The 17,442-nt window shown below is 42.5% G+C and overlaps 1 protein-coding gene across 7 annotated transcripts in view; it reads right to left on the reverse strand.

The window, feature by feature from the left end:
• LOC137351608 (interleukin-6 receptor subunit beta-like) overlaps positions 1-17,442 on the reverse strand; it is a 150,792-nt gene that overhangs the window by 53,323 nt on the left and 80,027 nt on the right. For all 7 annotated transcript variants that reach the window (XM_068016210.1, XM_068016209.1, XM_068016211.1 and 4 more), the window contains 2 exons: positions 11,694-11,782; positions 2,238-2,549 (listed from right to left, as the gene is read on the reverse strand). In XM_068016210.1, the coding sequence (XP_067872311.1) occupies positions 2,238-2,549; positions 11,694-11,778 (397 nt within the window). In that variant the 5' untranslated portion in view covers positions 11,779-11,782. The remainder of the gene's footprint in view (positions 1-2,237; positions 2,550-11,693; positions 11,783-17,442) is intronic.

The raw sequence follows: 17,442 nt of genomic DNA on the forward strand, positions 1-17,442 counted from the left end.
ACTGGTGCCCTAGGGACACGGGTTCAAATCCCGCCATGGCAGCTGGTGGAATTTAAATCCAATTAACAAAAATCTGGAATTGTAAACTAGTCTCAGTTTCATGACACCATTACTATCATCAATTGTCGTTAAAAACCCATCTGATTCTCTAATGTCCTTTGGGGAAGGAAATCTGCCGTCCTTACCTGGTCTGGCCTACATGCGACTCCAGACCCACAGCAATGTGGTTGACTCTTAACTGCCCTCTGAAATGGCCTAGCAAGCCACTCAGTTGTCAAGGGCAATTAGGGATGGGCAACAAATGCAGGCCTTGCCAATGATGTCCACATCCCATGAAAGAATAGAAAAAAAAATTCTGGTTGAACTTGATGGAACCTAGCAGCAGTCATCACACTGCAGTTCTGATGTGATGCTTCATAGGGGGCTTGCAAGCGTCATCTGGAAAGGGTTGAGCGAAACAGTTCACATTACATGATGAGAAGTACCAAATTGACTTTGATGTCTGTAATCAGCACCATTAAAACTAAAACAAAAATAAACTGATATATTCATTTAAAACAAAATAATCCCACTTATTGTATAAGCAGCGTATTTAGTAAGGAATGGTAAAGTGCTTAGCATATTTTGTAACAACACCTGTATTTATTATAATATCTTGAAAGTAGAATCTTGTCCCAAGTTGCTTCACAGAGGCATATAAATGGATACCAAGCCAAAGAAGGAAATACTAAGAATTGTAACCAAAAACCTGGTCAAAGAAGTGAGTCTTAAGGCAGGTCTTAAAAGGAGAAGAGGATTTAGTGGTTGTTTGGGGGGGGGGGCACTGTTCCACAACATACCTAGGCAGCTGTAGGCACGAGGTGAAGGGAGGGAGAGATGCATAAGATGCAATATAAAAGGAATATAAAATATGAAAGAGTCAGACTGCTGGAGAGTTCCCATCGAGGATCTCCACTCCTGATCCCGCACCACCCTCCCACCCCGCCTCCCTTCCCTTGAAGTATCTAGAGTCAGGAGCAGGTTCCCTAATTAACATGGGCACATCTTGGACACCCGCTAGAAGGGGAAAGGCACAAGAAAATGCAGCCTTGCCCAGGGACTCAAAAAGTCTTTCATTTGCTCCATCAGCTATCAGGGGAGGCCAGGTAACGACAGACGTTACTGTAAAAACGAACAGACGTGGAAAGCTTTTAATTTCTTTTCTTATTGACATTTTATTCATTACTGCTAGAACAACAAACACTGCTAAGGACTACATTGCTAGTCAACTTCAGAAACAAGGATGCGAGAGGTATTTTGACTTACAGGTGCTGTCGGCAGAGTTGTCGCTTTGCCTACTCAAAGCTGCCTTCTCGAGGGCAATTAGGGATGGGCAAGAAATGCTGGCCTAGCCAGTGACACCCACATCCCATGAACACATAAAACAAAAGATGGTGGGGGAGAAAAAAAAACTATTTGGGGGTTTAAGTCTCATTTGAATGTTGGGGGCAGGGGAAGAAAGTTGTGGGTGCCAGACTGGAACCCTGCTGCATTTTGCTGGTTGTGGGAGGATGGGAGAATGGGTTGTTTCCCAGGCTGAGCCAGCCAGCAGGTTAAGCCTGGTTTAAAAGGGGGAAATGCATTGCTGCAAGGAATTAAGCACAGACAGGCAGCGGGCCACAGTATTCTAGCAGAGCCAGGAGAAGCACTCCCGCTCCTCATGTCTTCATGCAATTCTCCCCCCCAGAAAACTGTCACCTTTTTTCTTAAGTCTCTGCCAGTTAACCCACTCACCGACTTCTTCACTCATTTGATGCTGAAAATTGCAAAGAGGTTGCTATAACTGGCGTAGCACCCTTATTTGTATATTTGAGTCGTCTTCTACAGGTTACTCGTTCGCCTACAGGACTGCCTGAAAATTGCACCAGACAGGCCTTGGACATCAAGCAAGCAGCTAAAATGCCCAACATCCCCTCCCCCCAATTTTCAACTGCCTGTCAGCTGTAAGGCAAGAAACAGACAGCAGTCAGTTGAAGAACACCCCAATATTAAATCAGAATATTTAACTGCTTACTAATTTTTTTTAAGGCTGGCTGAAAATGAATATTGTGTAAATATGAAGAATGTTGATGAGGTGGATCAATATTAAAAACTGCTACATGTTAATGAAGCTGAAAACCAGCTGAAGACAACTTAGCACAGTAATGCATTTTGACTTTCATTAACTGCAATCCCATTCACTTCAATTCTGAACTCACATCCAGCTTTGACCTCAGCCCATTGAAGTAGCTGCAGTGACTCATTGTACCAGACGTAACAAGTCAGATTCCCTTTCAGTCGATCAAAACTAGGTATGCTCACTGTTGACAGTCTATCGGTCACACTGTACTGGCTTCTTGAAATCTCCTCTTCATTCATTCGCCAGACTATGTCAGTTGCATTAAGTCTGCAATCAAGAGTGCAGTCTTCACTTTTCAGTTGGCAAGTTGCTCTCAAAGGATTACCAAGGTGATGAACTGGCGAATTCAATGTCATGTGAGTGCAGTTTTCCCAGAACACACAGGCAGTACCTGAAGATTAAAACAGCACATTGTTAGTGATCCCTGAAGCAGAACTAAGTCATGAACTTTATGGACGACAAAGTCTGCATACTTATCATAGAAGACTTGTTTAAACAGATTAACTAGGTTATTCATCCCCTCTGTTTGCGAGAACTTCATGTGCACAAATGGCTGCAGCCTTCACCCATGAAATGCACACAATGTTGCTGCAGAGTAACTATTGTACCTCAATTGCTGTTGGGTGTCAGGAGATGTGACAAGGTTCTTATAAATGCAAGTTTCTTCTTTAGCGCAGTTGAAAATCTTTACAGATATGAAGGGAGGTAATTTTAACCTCCAAGAGCAGGTGGGTTGGGGGAAGGTAGGAAGGTAAAAATGTTTAAAGAGCAAGAGGGTAACCAGGGAAAGGGTTGGCCCGCTCAAGGACAGAGAAGGGAATCTATGTGTGGAGCCAGAGGAAATGGGCGAGGTACTAAATGAGTACTTTGCATCAGTATTCACCAAAGAGAAGGACTTGGTGGATGATGAGCCTAGGGAAGGGAGTGCAGATAGTCTCAGTCATCTCATTATCAAAAAGGAGGAGGTGTTGGGTGTCTTGCAAAGCATTAAGGTAAATAAGTCCCCAGGGCCTGATGGGATCTACCCTAGAATACTGAGTGAGGCAAGGGAAGAAATTGCTGGGGCCTTGACAGAAATCTTTGCATCCTCATTGGCTACAGGTGAGGTCCCAGAGGACTGGAGAATAGCCAATGTTGTTCCTTTGTTTAAGAAGGGTAGCAAGGATAATCCAGGAAATTATAGGCCGGTGAGCCTTACGTCAGTGGTAGGGAAATTATTAGAGAGGATTCTTCGGGACAGGATTTACTCCCATTTGGAAACAAACAAACTTATTAGCGAGAGGCAGCATGGTTTTGTGAAGGGGAGGTTGTGTCTCACTAATTTGATTGAGTTTTTTGAGGAAGTGACAAAGGTGATTGATGAAGGAAGGGCAATGGATGTTATCTATATGGACTTCAGTAAAGCCTTTGACAAGGTCCATCATGGCAGACTGGTACAAAAGGTGAAGTCACACGGGATCAGAGGTGAGCTGGCAAGATGGATACAGAACTGGCTCTGTCATAGAAGACCGAGGGTAACAGTGGAAGGGTGCTTTTCTGAATGGAGGGATGTGACTAGTGGTGTTCCGCAGGGATCAGTGCTGGGACCTTTGCTCTTTGTAGTGTATATAAATGATTTGGAGGAAAATGTAGCTGGTCTGATTAGTAAGTTTGCGGACGACACAAAGGTTGGTGGAGTTGCGGATAGTGATGAGGATTGTCAGAGGATACAGCAGGATATAGATCAGTTGGAGACTTGGGCGGAGAAATGGCAGATGGAGTCTAATCCAGACAAATGTGAGGTAATGCATTTTAGAAGGTCTAATGCAGGTGGGAAGTATACAGTAAATGGCAGAACCCTTAGGAGTATTGACAGGCAGAGAGATCTGGGCGTACAGGTCCACAGGTCACTGAAAGTGGCAACACAGGTGGATAAGGTAGTCAAGAAGGCATACGGCATGCTTGCCTTCATCGGTCGGGGCATAGAGTATAAAACTTGGCAAGTCATGCTGCAGCTGTGCAGAACTTTAGTCAGGCCACACTTAGAATATTGCGTGCAATTCTGGTCGCCACACTACCAGAAGGACGTGGAGGCTTTGGAGAGGGCACAGAAGAGGTTTACCAGGATGTTGCCTGGTCTGGAGGGCATTAGCTATGAGGAGAGGTTGGATAAACTCAGATTGTTTTCACTGGAACGACGGAGGTGGAGGGGCGACATGATAGAGGTTTACAAAGTTATGAGCAGCATGGACAGAGTGGATAGTCAGAAGCTTTTTCCCAAGGTGGAAGAATCAGTTACTAGGGGACATAGGTTTAAGGTGCGAGGGGCAAAGTTTAGAGGGGATGTGCGAGGCAAGTTCTTTACAAAGAGGGTGGTGAGTGCCTGGAACTTGCTGCCGCGGGAGGTGGTGGAAGCAGGTACGATAATGACGTTTAAGAGGCATCTTGACAAATACATGAATAGGATGGGAATAGAGGGATACAGTCCCCGGAAGTGCAGAAGGTGTTAGTTCAGGCAGGCATTAAGATCGGCGCAGGCTTGGGGGGCCGAATGGCCTGTTCCTGTGCTGTACTGTTCTTTGTTCTTTTGTTCTTTGTTTACTTCTCAAACCTGATCCCTGACCACCCACCCACAGTCTTAAAGGAGGTGGGGCAGGTGTGGAAAGAGTGGAAAGCAATTCACTCTCAGGAGCTGGCTCAGTCACTAAAATCTTTTAAGGGTTTTTATTTTAACACATGGAGGCTAGGATTCCCACCTAAGCATCAGGAATCCCAACAGGTAAAAAGGCAAGGAGGGTCAGATCCATGAGGCAAGTGCTTTTATTGCACTGCTTGTGACTCAGGAGCAGCATGAGCATTACTCCCAGAACCAACAAGCTTACCTCCATACTCGGCCGCTTCTCACCCCGCACCAAACACTATCCAAACCCTCTATGATGTCCAGTTTACCCCATTACCCCTACAATGTGGTCGTTGACAGAATTTGTGCTTTTATTTTTAGTGCAGATGAAATAATCTTCCAAAATATGATTCAAATAGATAAAAGAAATGACTTTGATTTTATAGTCCTGTTCACATCCTGAAGACTTCCTAAAGCATTAAGACCAACAAACTATTGTCTGGATGAAGTCACAATCATTTTACAAGCAAACAGGATAGCCATTTTAAACAACGCAAGGCCTCAAAAAAAAAATCAAAGTAGTGACCTGTTAAAAATTTTCTTGAAATAACTATGCAGGTTGAATACAATCCACAGTGATTTTCATATATCCCACATCACCAGTTTTAACATGAAACCACAGTAAAACCATGCTTCATTCTTGGCATTACACAGTGACAATATTGATATACATTAGCTCCTAATTCTGAATTGAATGATACAATTTGAAAAAAAATCCATCCTTTTAATACCTGCAAACACAGGAATTGGCATTTACACTTAGCACTTTCGACTAATTAGTTCCCTAAAGAAGAAAAACCACCAACTTTCTCTCAAATATATGGTTCAGCTAATGATGCTCCCACCTAAGCCAGGGAGGCCTGGTTCAAGTCTCACTTTGACCAGTATAAATGTAGTTGGAGCTCATTAATGAGTGCAGTGCCACTCTGTCCACCCAAGTCCTTAAGACTTCCTACTACCACCTGAAATGGATTAGTACGATGGGCATTGAGATGCATGATTAGCACCAGGGTTTAAAGCTTGTTCATGATGATCCATTGAGTAGCAAACATTTAAATGTAACTGCTTTTTGTAGCTGGAACCACTAAATATCTATTCATACCAGTGAAGCACCATTAAAAAAAGTTAACTGACTTCAATTAATGATTCATATTCTCTGATACTGAATTGTACAAAACAGTGCAGTTGAATGCAGAATAACTACTGTGAGCAACATAAGTGAACAGTGTCAAATATCATTCATTATTTTTTCTGGTAAAAAAAATTACAAGATTTGCATACTCTAATTTTTTGGCTCCAATGGTGATAGTTGCTCAACATTTAGATATCAGCAAAGCTTTGTGAACTTTGTGGCTGTTAAGAGATACTCCACCAACCTGATTCTTGTAGCTTAGAAGAACATTAGTTTTTAAATCTCTTTTCAATAGAATCCATGCTCATTGATTTTCCAACATGCTCAGGCTTTCAGTGAACTAGAATGTGTTCATTGTCAATTGCTTCCTTACATATGCAGACAACTTATCCATACATTCCTGAGGTTGAGTGTGAATCAAGAAATAATGACAACCAGGCAGGAGTGAACTATAAACATGCATGTGATGTTAGGATAGTTAAGGTCATTGTGTGCATAAGTAACAATGAAATTTATGCAATTTTAAACCACAGACCAGATCAATCTCCTATCCTCTTTTCATAAGCCAACAAAATTAAACAAACACAAAATAAAATCTGAAAATGCTGGGAATACTCAGCAGGCCAAGCAGCATCTGTTGAGAGCGAAAGAGAGTTGACATTTCAGGTCTATGATGATCTTTCATCAGAACTGGGTAAAGTTAGAAATGTAACAGGTTTTAAGCAACTGAAAAGAGGTAGGGTGGAAAAAGAACAAAAGTGAAGGTCTATGATAGGATGGGAGACAGAAGCGATTAAATGATAAAATAGTTGGTGGTGCAAGGCCAAAGAGAGTAAGTAAAGAAACAAAAGATGTGTCGAGAGGAGGTGCCAGTAGCAGAATGATGAACAGCTGCATTCCGAAAGCAAAAACAAGGGGAAAACAAGACTGAGACCAAAGCCTGCAAAGAAAAGGAATCAAAATGAGGTAGAGATTACAGTCTGAAACTGTTAAACTCAATGTTGAATCCAATAGGCTGTGGAATGCCTCATCGAAAGATGAGGTGCTGTCCCTTGAGCTTACATTGAACTTCAGTGGAACACTGTAGGAGGCCGAGGACAGAGACATCAGAGTGGGAGCAAGGTGGAGAATTAAAATGACAGGCAACCAGAAATGAGGGGGTTATGCTTGCAGACTGAACGAAGGTGCTCTGCAAAGCAGTCACCCAATCTGCGTTTGGTCTCCCCAGTGGACAGCAGACTGCATTATGAGCAGTGAATACTAAAGTGAAAGAAGTACATGTGAATTGCTGTTTCACTTGGAAGGAGTGTTTGGGCCCTTGGATGGTGGGGAAAGAGGAGGTAAAAGGGCAGGTGTTGCATTTCCTGCACTTGCATGGACTGTTCCGTGGGAATGGAAGAGAGTTATTCGGGTGATTGTGGAGTGGACCAGGAAGTTGCGGAGGGAACGGTCCCTTTGGAAGGGTGCAATGGGAGGGGAGGGGAAGATGTGTTTGGTGATGGCATCATGCTGGAGGTGGCGGAAATGGTGGAGGATGATCTGTTGAGCACAAAGACTGGTGGGGTGGAAGCGCGGACAAGGGGAACCCTATCATGGTTCTGGGAGGAAGGGAAAGGAGTGAGAGCAAAGACGTTGGAAATGGGAGTGGCATGGTCGAGGGTCCTTTCAATCATGGTGGGGGGGGGGGTGCGGTGGGAATCCTTGGTTGAGGAAAAAGGAAGACATATAAGAAACACTGGTATGGAAAGTTGCATCATCAGAACAGATGTGATGAAGATGGAGAAACTGGGAAAAAGTAATCGAGTCCTTATGAGAAATGGGGTATGAGGAAGTGAAGTCAAGGTAGCTGTGGGAGTCAGTAGGCTTATACTGAATATTCATTGATAGCCTACCCCAGAAATGGAGACAGAGATGTTGAGGAAGGGAAGGGAAGGGAAGAGTCAGAGATGGACCACGTGAAGGTGAGAGAAGGGTGGAAATTGGAAGCAAAGATGATGAAGTTTTCCACTTCAGGACGAGACCAGGAAGTGGCACCGATACAGTCATCAATATACCAGAAAAAGAGGTGCGGGAGGGGGCCTGAGTAGGGCTGGAACAAGGAATGTTCCACATATCCCACAAAAAGACAGGCACAGCTAGGACCCATGCAGGTAACAATAACAACACCTTTTACTTGGAGGAAGTGAGTGGAGTTGAAGGAGAAGTTGTTCAACTTGAGAACAAGTTCAGCGAGGCGGAGGAGGGTGATGGTGGCTGGAGACTGGTTGGGCCTCTGTTTACGGAAGAAATGGAGACCCCTCAGACTGTCCTGGAGGGGATGGACGTGTAGAGGGATTGGACATCCATGGCAAAGAGAAGACGGTTAGGGCCAGGAAATTGGAAACTGCTAAAATGACGGAGGGCATCAGAAGAGTCACAGATGTAGCTGCGAAGAGACTGGACAAGGGGAGAAAAAAAAGAGTTGAGATAGGAAGAAATCCATTCATTGGGACAGGAACAGGTTAAAACGATAGGTCTACCAATCTACATACAATTCAAGAATTTGCATGTACAAAAAAAAATCCTTGTTATCCCAAGCATTTCCACTTTTGTCACATTCTTCTGAAGATAGTTTGAGGCGTCACTGGTGGCTTGGAGAAGAACCTTGGCTGTGTATTAATGGAAAGACAAAACCATTTCCTTGGCTATCAGTAGTTGGTCTGAGCCTGACTCAGTGATTGTTGTTTCTGTATTTTACTAAAAGGATTCAAAACAACTTTAGCAAATCAGACTACTTGCGATCAGCATCCCTTAGGCAGTCTTTTATTTTTCAATTTTCTCCTCTTCTCTCAAAAGCACTGCTTCTTAGTGAGTACAACTCAATCGGGCAGCCCTCAAATACATCACCCAAGTAGCAATACATCAAGTGTGAAGTACACAAGAGAGTAAATGGTATAGGAAGTCTGATACCGAAAATTACTTCAAATTAAATTATGAGACTAGAATATGGGACACAAGTACAAACTAGTGAGAATTTAGGAATGACGTCAGGATGCTCTCTCTCATAAAAAGAGTGATCAACACCTGGAATGGACTTCCATATGGAACAGAAACCCCGGAATTATTTAAGAAGCAATCAAATGCTGTTATATCCCACTATGTGAGGAGACCAAAAGCAACCGGCATGTGCAGTCTAATTTCAATATTTAAATAACTTGTTAAAAGGTCCCACACCAAATTTCACATCTTTGGGTAAAGATTTTCCCGCATCGTGAGTCTCATCCATAAAACCTGGGTGTACGATGAGGCCTAAGACTCGGTCTTCTCAAATAACCTTCTTAGAGACTGCTTTCGTTGCAGGTAAAAAAAAAATGGATTTCTGAATATACTTTGCTGCATTCTGTTCTAAGCATTGATTGGATTAGCAGGGTGATCCTGCATTTTTGCTTTTATTTCCTGTACATATATTGTTTCATGAGGATAGATATTCTGTTGGGGCTTCCAAACATGTTGCATAAGTAGGATGAGGAAGAAGAGGCCAGCAGATGCAAGTGCAACAAAAGTAATTTCGGCCATACTCAGCTCCAGTCCTGGGAGCTGCGCTTATCGATTTTTCCACATGTACGTACCTGGACATATCAATGGGGCCCGACCATCATTTCACAAAATGTGTTGCTGTAGTCGCATCATCTGATGCACATTGGCCTGTGGAAAACACTTGCATCAGGGATAGCTCTTTTTGTAGAAGTGAAAGTTACCACATTATGAAATTTTCATGCTACTGAATCCCTCCAAGCTACCTCAGCAGAGATGTGCTACATCAGGTAATCTGCAGTGCATTCATGTATCAATGAATATGTCTGCAGTGGTCAATGGTTTTATCACTTCTGCTGTGGAAAGGAGGCATCAACTAGAGAGCAGTTTTCACCAGAAAGTAGAGCTCTGTTCAGTGAGAAGCATTGCGGATGGTATCCTTGTTGGTGTCAGGGTTCTTCATTAATCACGTAGCTTTCCTGAACAGAAAGGGTTTGCACTCAATGCTGTTCAGGTGATATTTGTACAGAAAGATAATTGTGCACATCAGGGACTGTGATCCAGGAAGCAGCCATCTTGCCTCCATTATGCAATAGTCCATGGTGTTCATATTGTTTGAATGAGAAGGAACACAGGGTGAATGACTCCTATGAGAACAAGGTTGCTCATTATTTCCCTGGCTGATGAGCAGAGGATCTTGGACTCAATCTCATAACTTCCATTTGCTTTTTCCTTGGTTGCTGCCTTTCATTTTTTCATTCTTGGGTTGTGGGCATCGCTGACAAGGACAGAATTTATTGCCCATTTCAAATTACCCTTGAGAAGGTGATGGTGAGCCACCTTCTTGAAACACTGTTGTCCGTGTGGTGAAGTTACACCCACAGTGCTGTTAGGTAGGAGTTCCAGGATTTTGACACAGCGATGATGAAGGAAAAGTGATATATTTCTAAGTCAGGATGGTGTGTGACCTAGAGGGGAACTTGGAGATGATGGTGTTGCCATGTGCCTGCTGTCTTGTCCTTCCAGGCGATAGAGGTCACAGGTTTGGGAGATGCTGTCAAAGAAGCCTTGGTGAATTGCTGGAGTGCATCTTGCAGATGTGCACACTGCAGTCACGTTGTGCTGGTGCTGGAGGGAGTGCATGTTTAATGTAGTGGATGGGGTGCTGATCAAGCAGGCTGTTTTGTCATGGATAGTCTCGAGTTTCTTGAGTGTTTATGGAACTGCACTCATCCAGGCAAGTGGAGAGTATTCCATCACACTCCTGCCTTGTGCCTTATAGATGGTAAAAAGACTGTGGGGAGTCAGGAGATAAGTCACTCGCTGCAGAAGACCAAATGTAGTCTTCAAGTGAAAGAGTGTTAGAGGGTGGCCCAATAATTGGGTCAGAACACACAGATGTAGTTGTCCTCATTTTAATGTCAAATATGCTCTCCATATTTTTATATTTCCATTTAAAATTCCTACATCTATATTTATAATGGAAACTAGCTCTGCAAAGTCACCTCATTTTGTCATGGTGTTCCGTTGGAAACATGTGGCTAGGAATTTATAAAGGGGAAAAGTGGACAAGAAAAGTGCTCAGTTGCAAGGTTTTTAATGTATGACTGATAGATATGTAATGGATTTCCTGCATCTGAGTATGTCAATTACTCCATGCATTTAATGCAGTTTCTGTATCAGAGTGCACTGATGCTGTGTTTTTGTCACGATAGCAACAATAATATAATTTAGTTGTAAATGCCTCAAATTTAAAGTTAAAGTTCTCATCCTAGTGTCTAAATCCATTCATGGTCTTTTCGTGACTCCCGCCAACCACCCACCCCCCCCCCTACCCCCAAACCACCCCCCTCCCCTCCAACAGACCTCTCTGTTCCTGTGACTCTGGCATCTTGTGTCTCCCTTCAGTTCACCAAGTGCTCCATGCTCTGGAATTCCATCCCTAACCCCCCTGTCGCTCCACCTCTTTCTCCTCCTTTAAGACTCTCCTTAAAACCCACTTCTTTGACCAGTTTTTTTGATCATCTAATATCTCCTTCTTTGACCTGGCGTCCATTTTTATCTGTGAAGTGATAAAGGTACTACATAAAACTTTTTGTTAAAAACATCAACATCAGGTTCCATTGCTGCCAGTGATTTCTAACATGTTGCAAAATAGCAACTTGTTAATAGATTATATCTCAGTTCTAGTTCCTAAAATTTATATGTTTGTTAATCACCCATAAACTTACCTGCACCAATGAAGGGGACCAACAGAAACCAGACCTCCAGCTTTGAGAAGCACACGTTTGCTGCCATGCTTGTTATTGTTCTCATTAATCTAAAAATAACAACAAGAATAATAACGTACTAATTCAAATAATATGCAAAATGTTTTTGTGAAACAATTTATCAAATATTAATATTTTTGAAATATAAAAAGTTACGAGAACTTGCTTTCATGTTTTCTTGAAGCAGCACAATTTCCATTTGGTTCAGTGATTAGGCAGATCAAATTAATTACGAACATACGAATTAGTAGCAGGAGTAGGCCACTCGGCCCTTTGAGCCTGTTCTGCCATTCAATAAGTTCATGGCTGAACTGATTACTCCACATTTCCACCTACCCTGATAACCTTCCACCCCCTTGCTTATCAAGAATCTATCTACCACTGCCTTAAAAATATTCAAAGACTCTGCTTCCACCAACTTTTGAGGAAGAGAATTCCAAAGACTCATGACCCTCTGAGAGAAATAATTTCTCCTCATCTCTGTCTTAAATGGGCGGCCCCTTATTTTTAAACATTGACCCCTAGTTCTAGATTCTCCCACAAGGATAAACATCCTTTCCACATCCACCCTGTCAAGACCCGTCAGGATCCTATCCTTAAGCTACCCTGGAAATATTTAGCAATTGCAACTTAAACACAGCCACAGCCCTAAGTAAACAATTAGTACAGGCATCAAAGACATTCTTTGCAAACAGAAACTTCCCACAATTCCCATTAAACCAAGTCATTTGTTACTCTACCACCACATACTTTGCTTTCGTTGCCATTTCTGTAGCTCTTCTGCCAAAGTTATGGTGGGCATATGGGAGATTCACTGCATGAGATTTTCTCCCATAAACTGGACAAATAAACATCCTCAAATGATTTACACTGCTGTTGCAACAAAGAAAGACTATTGCATCCACCAGAGGCCTCTGAGGAAGAGGTACGTTTCCTGAATCTACTCAATCCTGAATCACTCCCATTGGTGCAAAACCTGTGTTAAACAGATCTAAGCAGCTGAACTACCTGGAAACTCCTGTGCAGCCTTTACAGGGATTGTTCAGCCTACACTCTTCAGCAGCAGACTGGGTGATAAACAGGTGAAAAGCAAACAGTACTTGGATCTTTCAATTCACTCTCTGAAACTTCAGTGCATGCATTACAAAGTACTTGCAACACAGAAACGGGCCATTCAGCCCAACAGATCTATGTTCGCATGAACCTTAAATGTCTCAGTAATTGTTTTATTATACTTGTACAAAATTAAGGACCATATGCAGCCTAAGGGCAACAGGGCATTGCACCAAGTCAGAGGAGAAGAATGTACAACATCACACAATAAAACAGTTATTTTTTTAAGGGGGCTCCAACTGGACACCTTGCACTATGGCTATCCAGCTACCCTCATAGCAATTACTTACAATAAAACCCATTGCTCCACTTTAACAGCCTCATACCTCCGCATCCCTTACTTCGCCTGTCCTGTGCCACTTGGCACACACTACTCAATTCACTAGCCTTACTCTCAGCCATTCTACCTTACTGCAGAACATAAGAAATAGGAGGAGTTAACCATTCAGCCCCTCAAGCCTGTTCTGCCATTCAATTCAATCATGGCTCAACCTCACTTTCCTACCCTTTCTGCACATCGCTTGATTCCCTGAGAGATCGAGAATCTATTGATTTCATTCTTGAATATACTCAACGATGGAGCATCCACAACCCTCTGGGGTAGACGATTCCAAAGATTCACAATCCTCTGAGTGAAGAAATTTCTCCTCATCTCTGTCTTAAATGATCAACCCACTTATTCTGTGCAACTGTAGTAAGACTTTCTTAATCTTGTACTCCTACGCACTTGCATTAAAGATCAACATGACATTTGCCTTCCGAATTGCCTTCTGTGCCTGCTAATTTTTTGTGTTTTTTTGTAACACTCAAGTCCCTATGAACATCAACATTTATAATTTTCATGCCTTTTTAAAAATATTCTGCTTTTTTATTGTTATCACCAAACTGAATAGCCCAACACTTCCCCACATTAAACCCCATTTGCCAGCTTGTTGCCCACTCACTTAACACATCTATATCTCTTTGCAGCCTCTATGGCCGGGATTTTATCCGGGCGATGGGGGTCTTGGCCACTGACAAAAGTGCTGCCAGGAACGCTGCATCGCCCCTTCTGTGGGAGGCCAGCCAAATCAAGTGCCAATTAGGCACTTAACTGGACAGTGGTGGGCCTTCCATGGGATCAAGGACCCTGGTGATGGAAGTCCCGCCCTCTGAGAGCTGTCAGCCAATCAGAGGCCCAGGAGCAACGCTGGACCAAGGCACAGGTAGGTCAGGGCCAGCGGGGTCTCGTGGGGTTGGGGTTGCAGGACAGTGAGGTGTAGGGGGGTCAGCAGCAAGGGCATGGGTTGGCTCTCCGTAGGCCCCCATTTTCCCAATGCCTTTTAACTCGGGCTCACCCGCCGCTGGGCATTTAGGGCCTCAATTGTCAAGAGTCATCACAAGAGTCCTCCATTCAGATTTTTGAACTTCAGTTTGGCTCTATTATTAGCATACAAAAAAATTCTGCCTCAGCACTTCAGTGGTATTTAACGCTATTTAATCAAATCACCTTGCAGCCGATCTTAATAAAACCAAAAGCACATCAAAGAGTAGAGACTTAGCAAACATACAAATCCTGGGACTAAAGGATTAAAATGCCAGTAGATTTAAGAAGTCAGATACTTTGCTACACATTTATTGGGCCCACTTCAGTTTCTGGTGAAAGGGAGGCTGGTTGTAAAATTAAACAATGAGATACATTATGTACTGAGTTGTGCAAAATTTTTAAGACATTTTGACATAAATGGGTGATAGAATTAGAATCACAATCACTAGTTAACACAGCATTCCCAATCAGCCCACAACTACGCACTTAAATTATTCAAATTCACTACCCCTCTACCCCTCCGCCCCCGCCAACTCCATTGCCGGGTGGGTAACCGTTGCCGGTGATGACCCACTTCTGGCAAGATTGCACAGGGGCGAGAATGCATCGGAATGCTGACCCTCGCCCTTATTTCTAAATGTCCTCCCAGTCCCGCCTTTAAGCCTGCCTCCACGGGACCGGGAACATTTTGCTTAATTGGAGCTTTCAAAACTGAGACTGATGGATTTTTGTTGGGTAAGGATATCAAGGGATATGGAGCCAAGTTATGTAAATAGAGTTGCGGTACAGGTCAACCACGATCTAACTAAAGCTGGAGGCTTGAGAGGCTGAAAGGCCTACACCTGTTCCTAGAGCTCTAAAACCAGAACCAAACCAACATTCCCATTAGACAGCAAATATAACAGTCCTAGTATTTGTCAATAAGGCTTTATTTGCAGTCCTTTGCACTATGGGGTAATCCAATGTTCTTTATTTGCGAGGAAGAACTGCAACTGGGAAACAAAAATTTGTTGTCAATGTTGGAAATGTTCTAAAAACCTAAGTGATCACAAAGAAGGAAAGCAGCCCAGGGTCTTCAAGTTCAACCTTCAATGTAGAAAACTGCCACCTTAGGTCTGCTGCATATAAGAACATAAGAAATAAGAGGAGTAGGCCATAAGGCCCCTTGAGCCTGCAATGTCATTTAATAAGATCATGGCTAGTCTTCTACGTCAATTCCATCTTCCTGCCCTATCCCCATAACCCTTGATTCCCTTGGTGTTCAAAAATCTATTGACCTCATTCTCGAATATACACAATGACTGAACACCACAGCTTTCTGGGGTAGAGAATTCCAAAGATTCACAACCCTGTGAAAAAATGTCTCCACTTCTCACTTTCAAATGGCCAACCCCTTATGCTGGGACTATGACTACTAGTTCTAGGCTCTCCAATCAAGGAAAACAGCCTTTCAGCCTCTACCCTGTCAAGCCCTCTAAGAATTTCATATATTTAAATTCTTCTAAACTCGGAATAAATGCCCGTCTTAATCTCTCCTCATACTCCTCTCATCCCAGGAATCAATGTGGTGAAATTTTGTTGAAATGCCTCCAAGGCAATTATGTAAATAGATAAATGATATATAAATTGCTGTCAAATAACATTTTAATTGCATTGCCCAATTCTGTACTCTTTGGGCAATTAGTGTTTAATTATCTGCTGAAAAGCTCTGTTGGCTCCCTTACAGCTGGCAATATTAAACATCTTGGTGAAATGTTACTGTGCAAGAAACAGGCACTTTTCTACATACTGCGTCAATTGGAAAGCATATGCATTTACAATCGTTATCATTTGTTTATAATAAAAAACAGGAAGTGCTGGAAACACTCAGCAGGTCCGGCAGCATCTGTGGAGAGAGAAGCAGAGTTAACGTTTCAGGTCCGTGACCTTTCATCAGGTTTCCAGCATCCTCAGTATTTTGCAGTTATCACGTGCTTATTCGTTCTAGTCTGACCTGTCTTGTCACTACTCCTTTTTCATTCATTTAGTGAATTTTATTCTGATTCACACAAGCGATAATTTGCTGCAATCGTTCACAACTCAAAGTGTTCCAAGTTAATGTTAAGCCCAACAAATGCTTTTGTTTACATTTGTTAAGCATCTCCTGATATGAAAATGGTATGAGTTGGCATCCTTCTATGTATGAAAGATGATGGACATGCAGCAAACAACCCATTTAGGTGGGCTGTCTTCTCTTGGTGCATCTTTGTCACTTTGGTGCACAAGGGGACAACTATTTAACATTTACCCCAAATATAGATTTCCTACCAATCACAAATTAATTTATTGTAAGTGATACAAGATTCACAGGCATGAAATCTATACTTAAATTAGATTTTAATTGTTTTGAAAATTTACCAAGTTTAAGCTTCCTTACAAAGTTCTTATGGACATTTGGAAAACAAATAATAAACAGTTTTCAAGCGAGTTACCACTGATACAAAATATGAAGCTTCTTTCATCTAATTTGCTCCTTTGCTGCCCTGAAAGCACTAACTTATGGCAGGCTCTACTGGTACTGGCAGCCCTCTAGGACCTTACTGGAATGGGTACTCTTCATTTGAGCTCAGGGAGTTGGTGTCAACTTTCTGTTAAACTGTCCATAAGAACATAAGAAATAAGGGCAGAAGTGAACCATATGACCCCTCAAGCCTGCACCGCCATTAAATACAATCATGAGAGAACACTGCGGCCAAAACCAGTCCTGTTCTCATTTATTGTCAACACGGGAGATGTCACTTTTTAGGAAGCAGGACTATCAGCATGGATGCAAACTGTAAACTGTCTCTACTGCTGCCTCAAGTGATAGCAACTAACTCAGCAGAAAGCAAAGATTAAACCAAAGAATCATTTTGGTCTTCAATGCTGTACATTTACCCATTCAAAATATTTCTCATGACAGAGCATCGCTGTGGGCATGCAAAGCTTATGAAATTGGGAGCATGCTTCATAGACCATACCTTGCAATCTCTGCACTACTAAATGAGATTCCATGCCGAATTTTCCAACATTTTCCCGAGACCCATTCCCAATGTTCACCTTACTCACATAAACAGAACTACAAGCCATAATTGTTTTCATTGTCATTGTAAATCTAGTTTGTTTTTGTATTTGAACTTGAAGGTGTTACTTTTTGTGACTTAGCATTTCAGCCCTGGTACGTTTTCTACTTAATGTTTTTCATTCTTTGTCTGTGCCTTCCTCCATTTTTATGAAACCTTCCATTTTGCATTCAAGACTTTCCTGCTGTTC

This window comes from Heterodontus francisci, chromosome 36 (assembly GCF_036365525.1).
Source record: "Heterodontus francisci isolate sHetFra1 chromosome 36, sHetFra1.hap1, whole genome shotgun sequence".
In the NCBI taxonomy this organism is placed as follows: Eukaryota; Metazoa; Chordata; class Chondrichthyes; order Heterodontiformes; family Heterodontidae; genus Heterodontus; species Heterodontus francisci.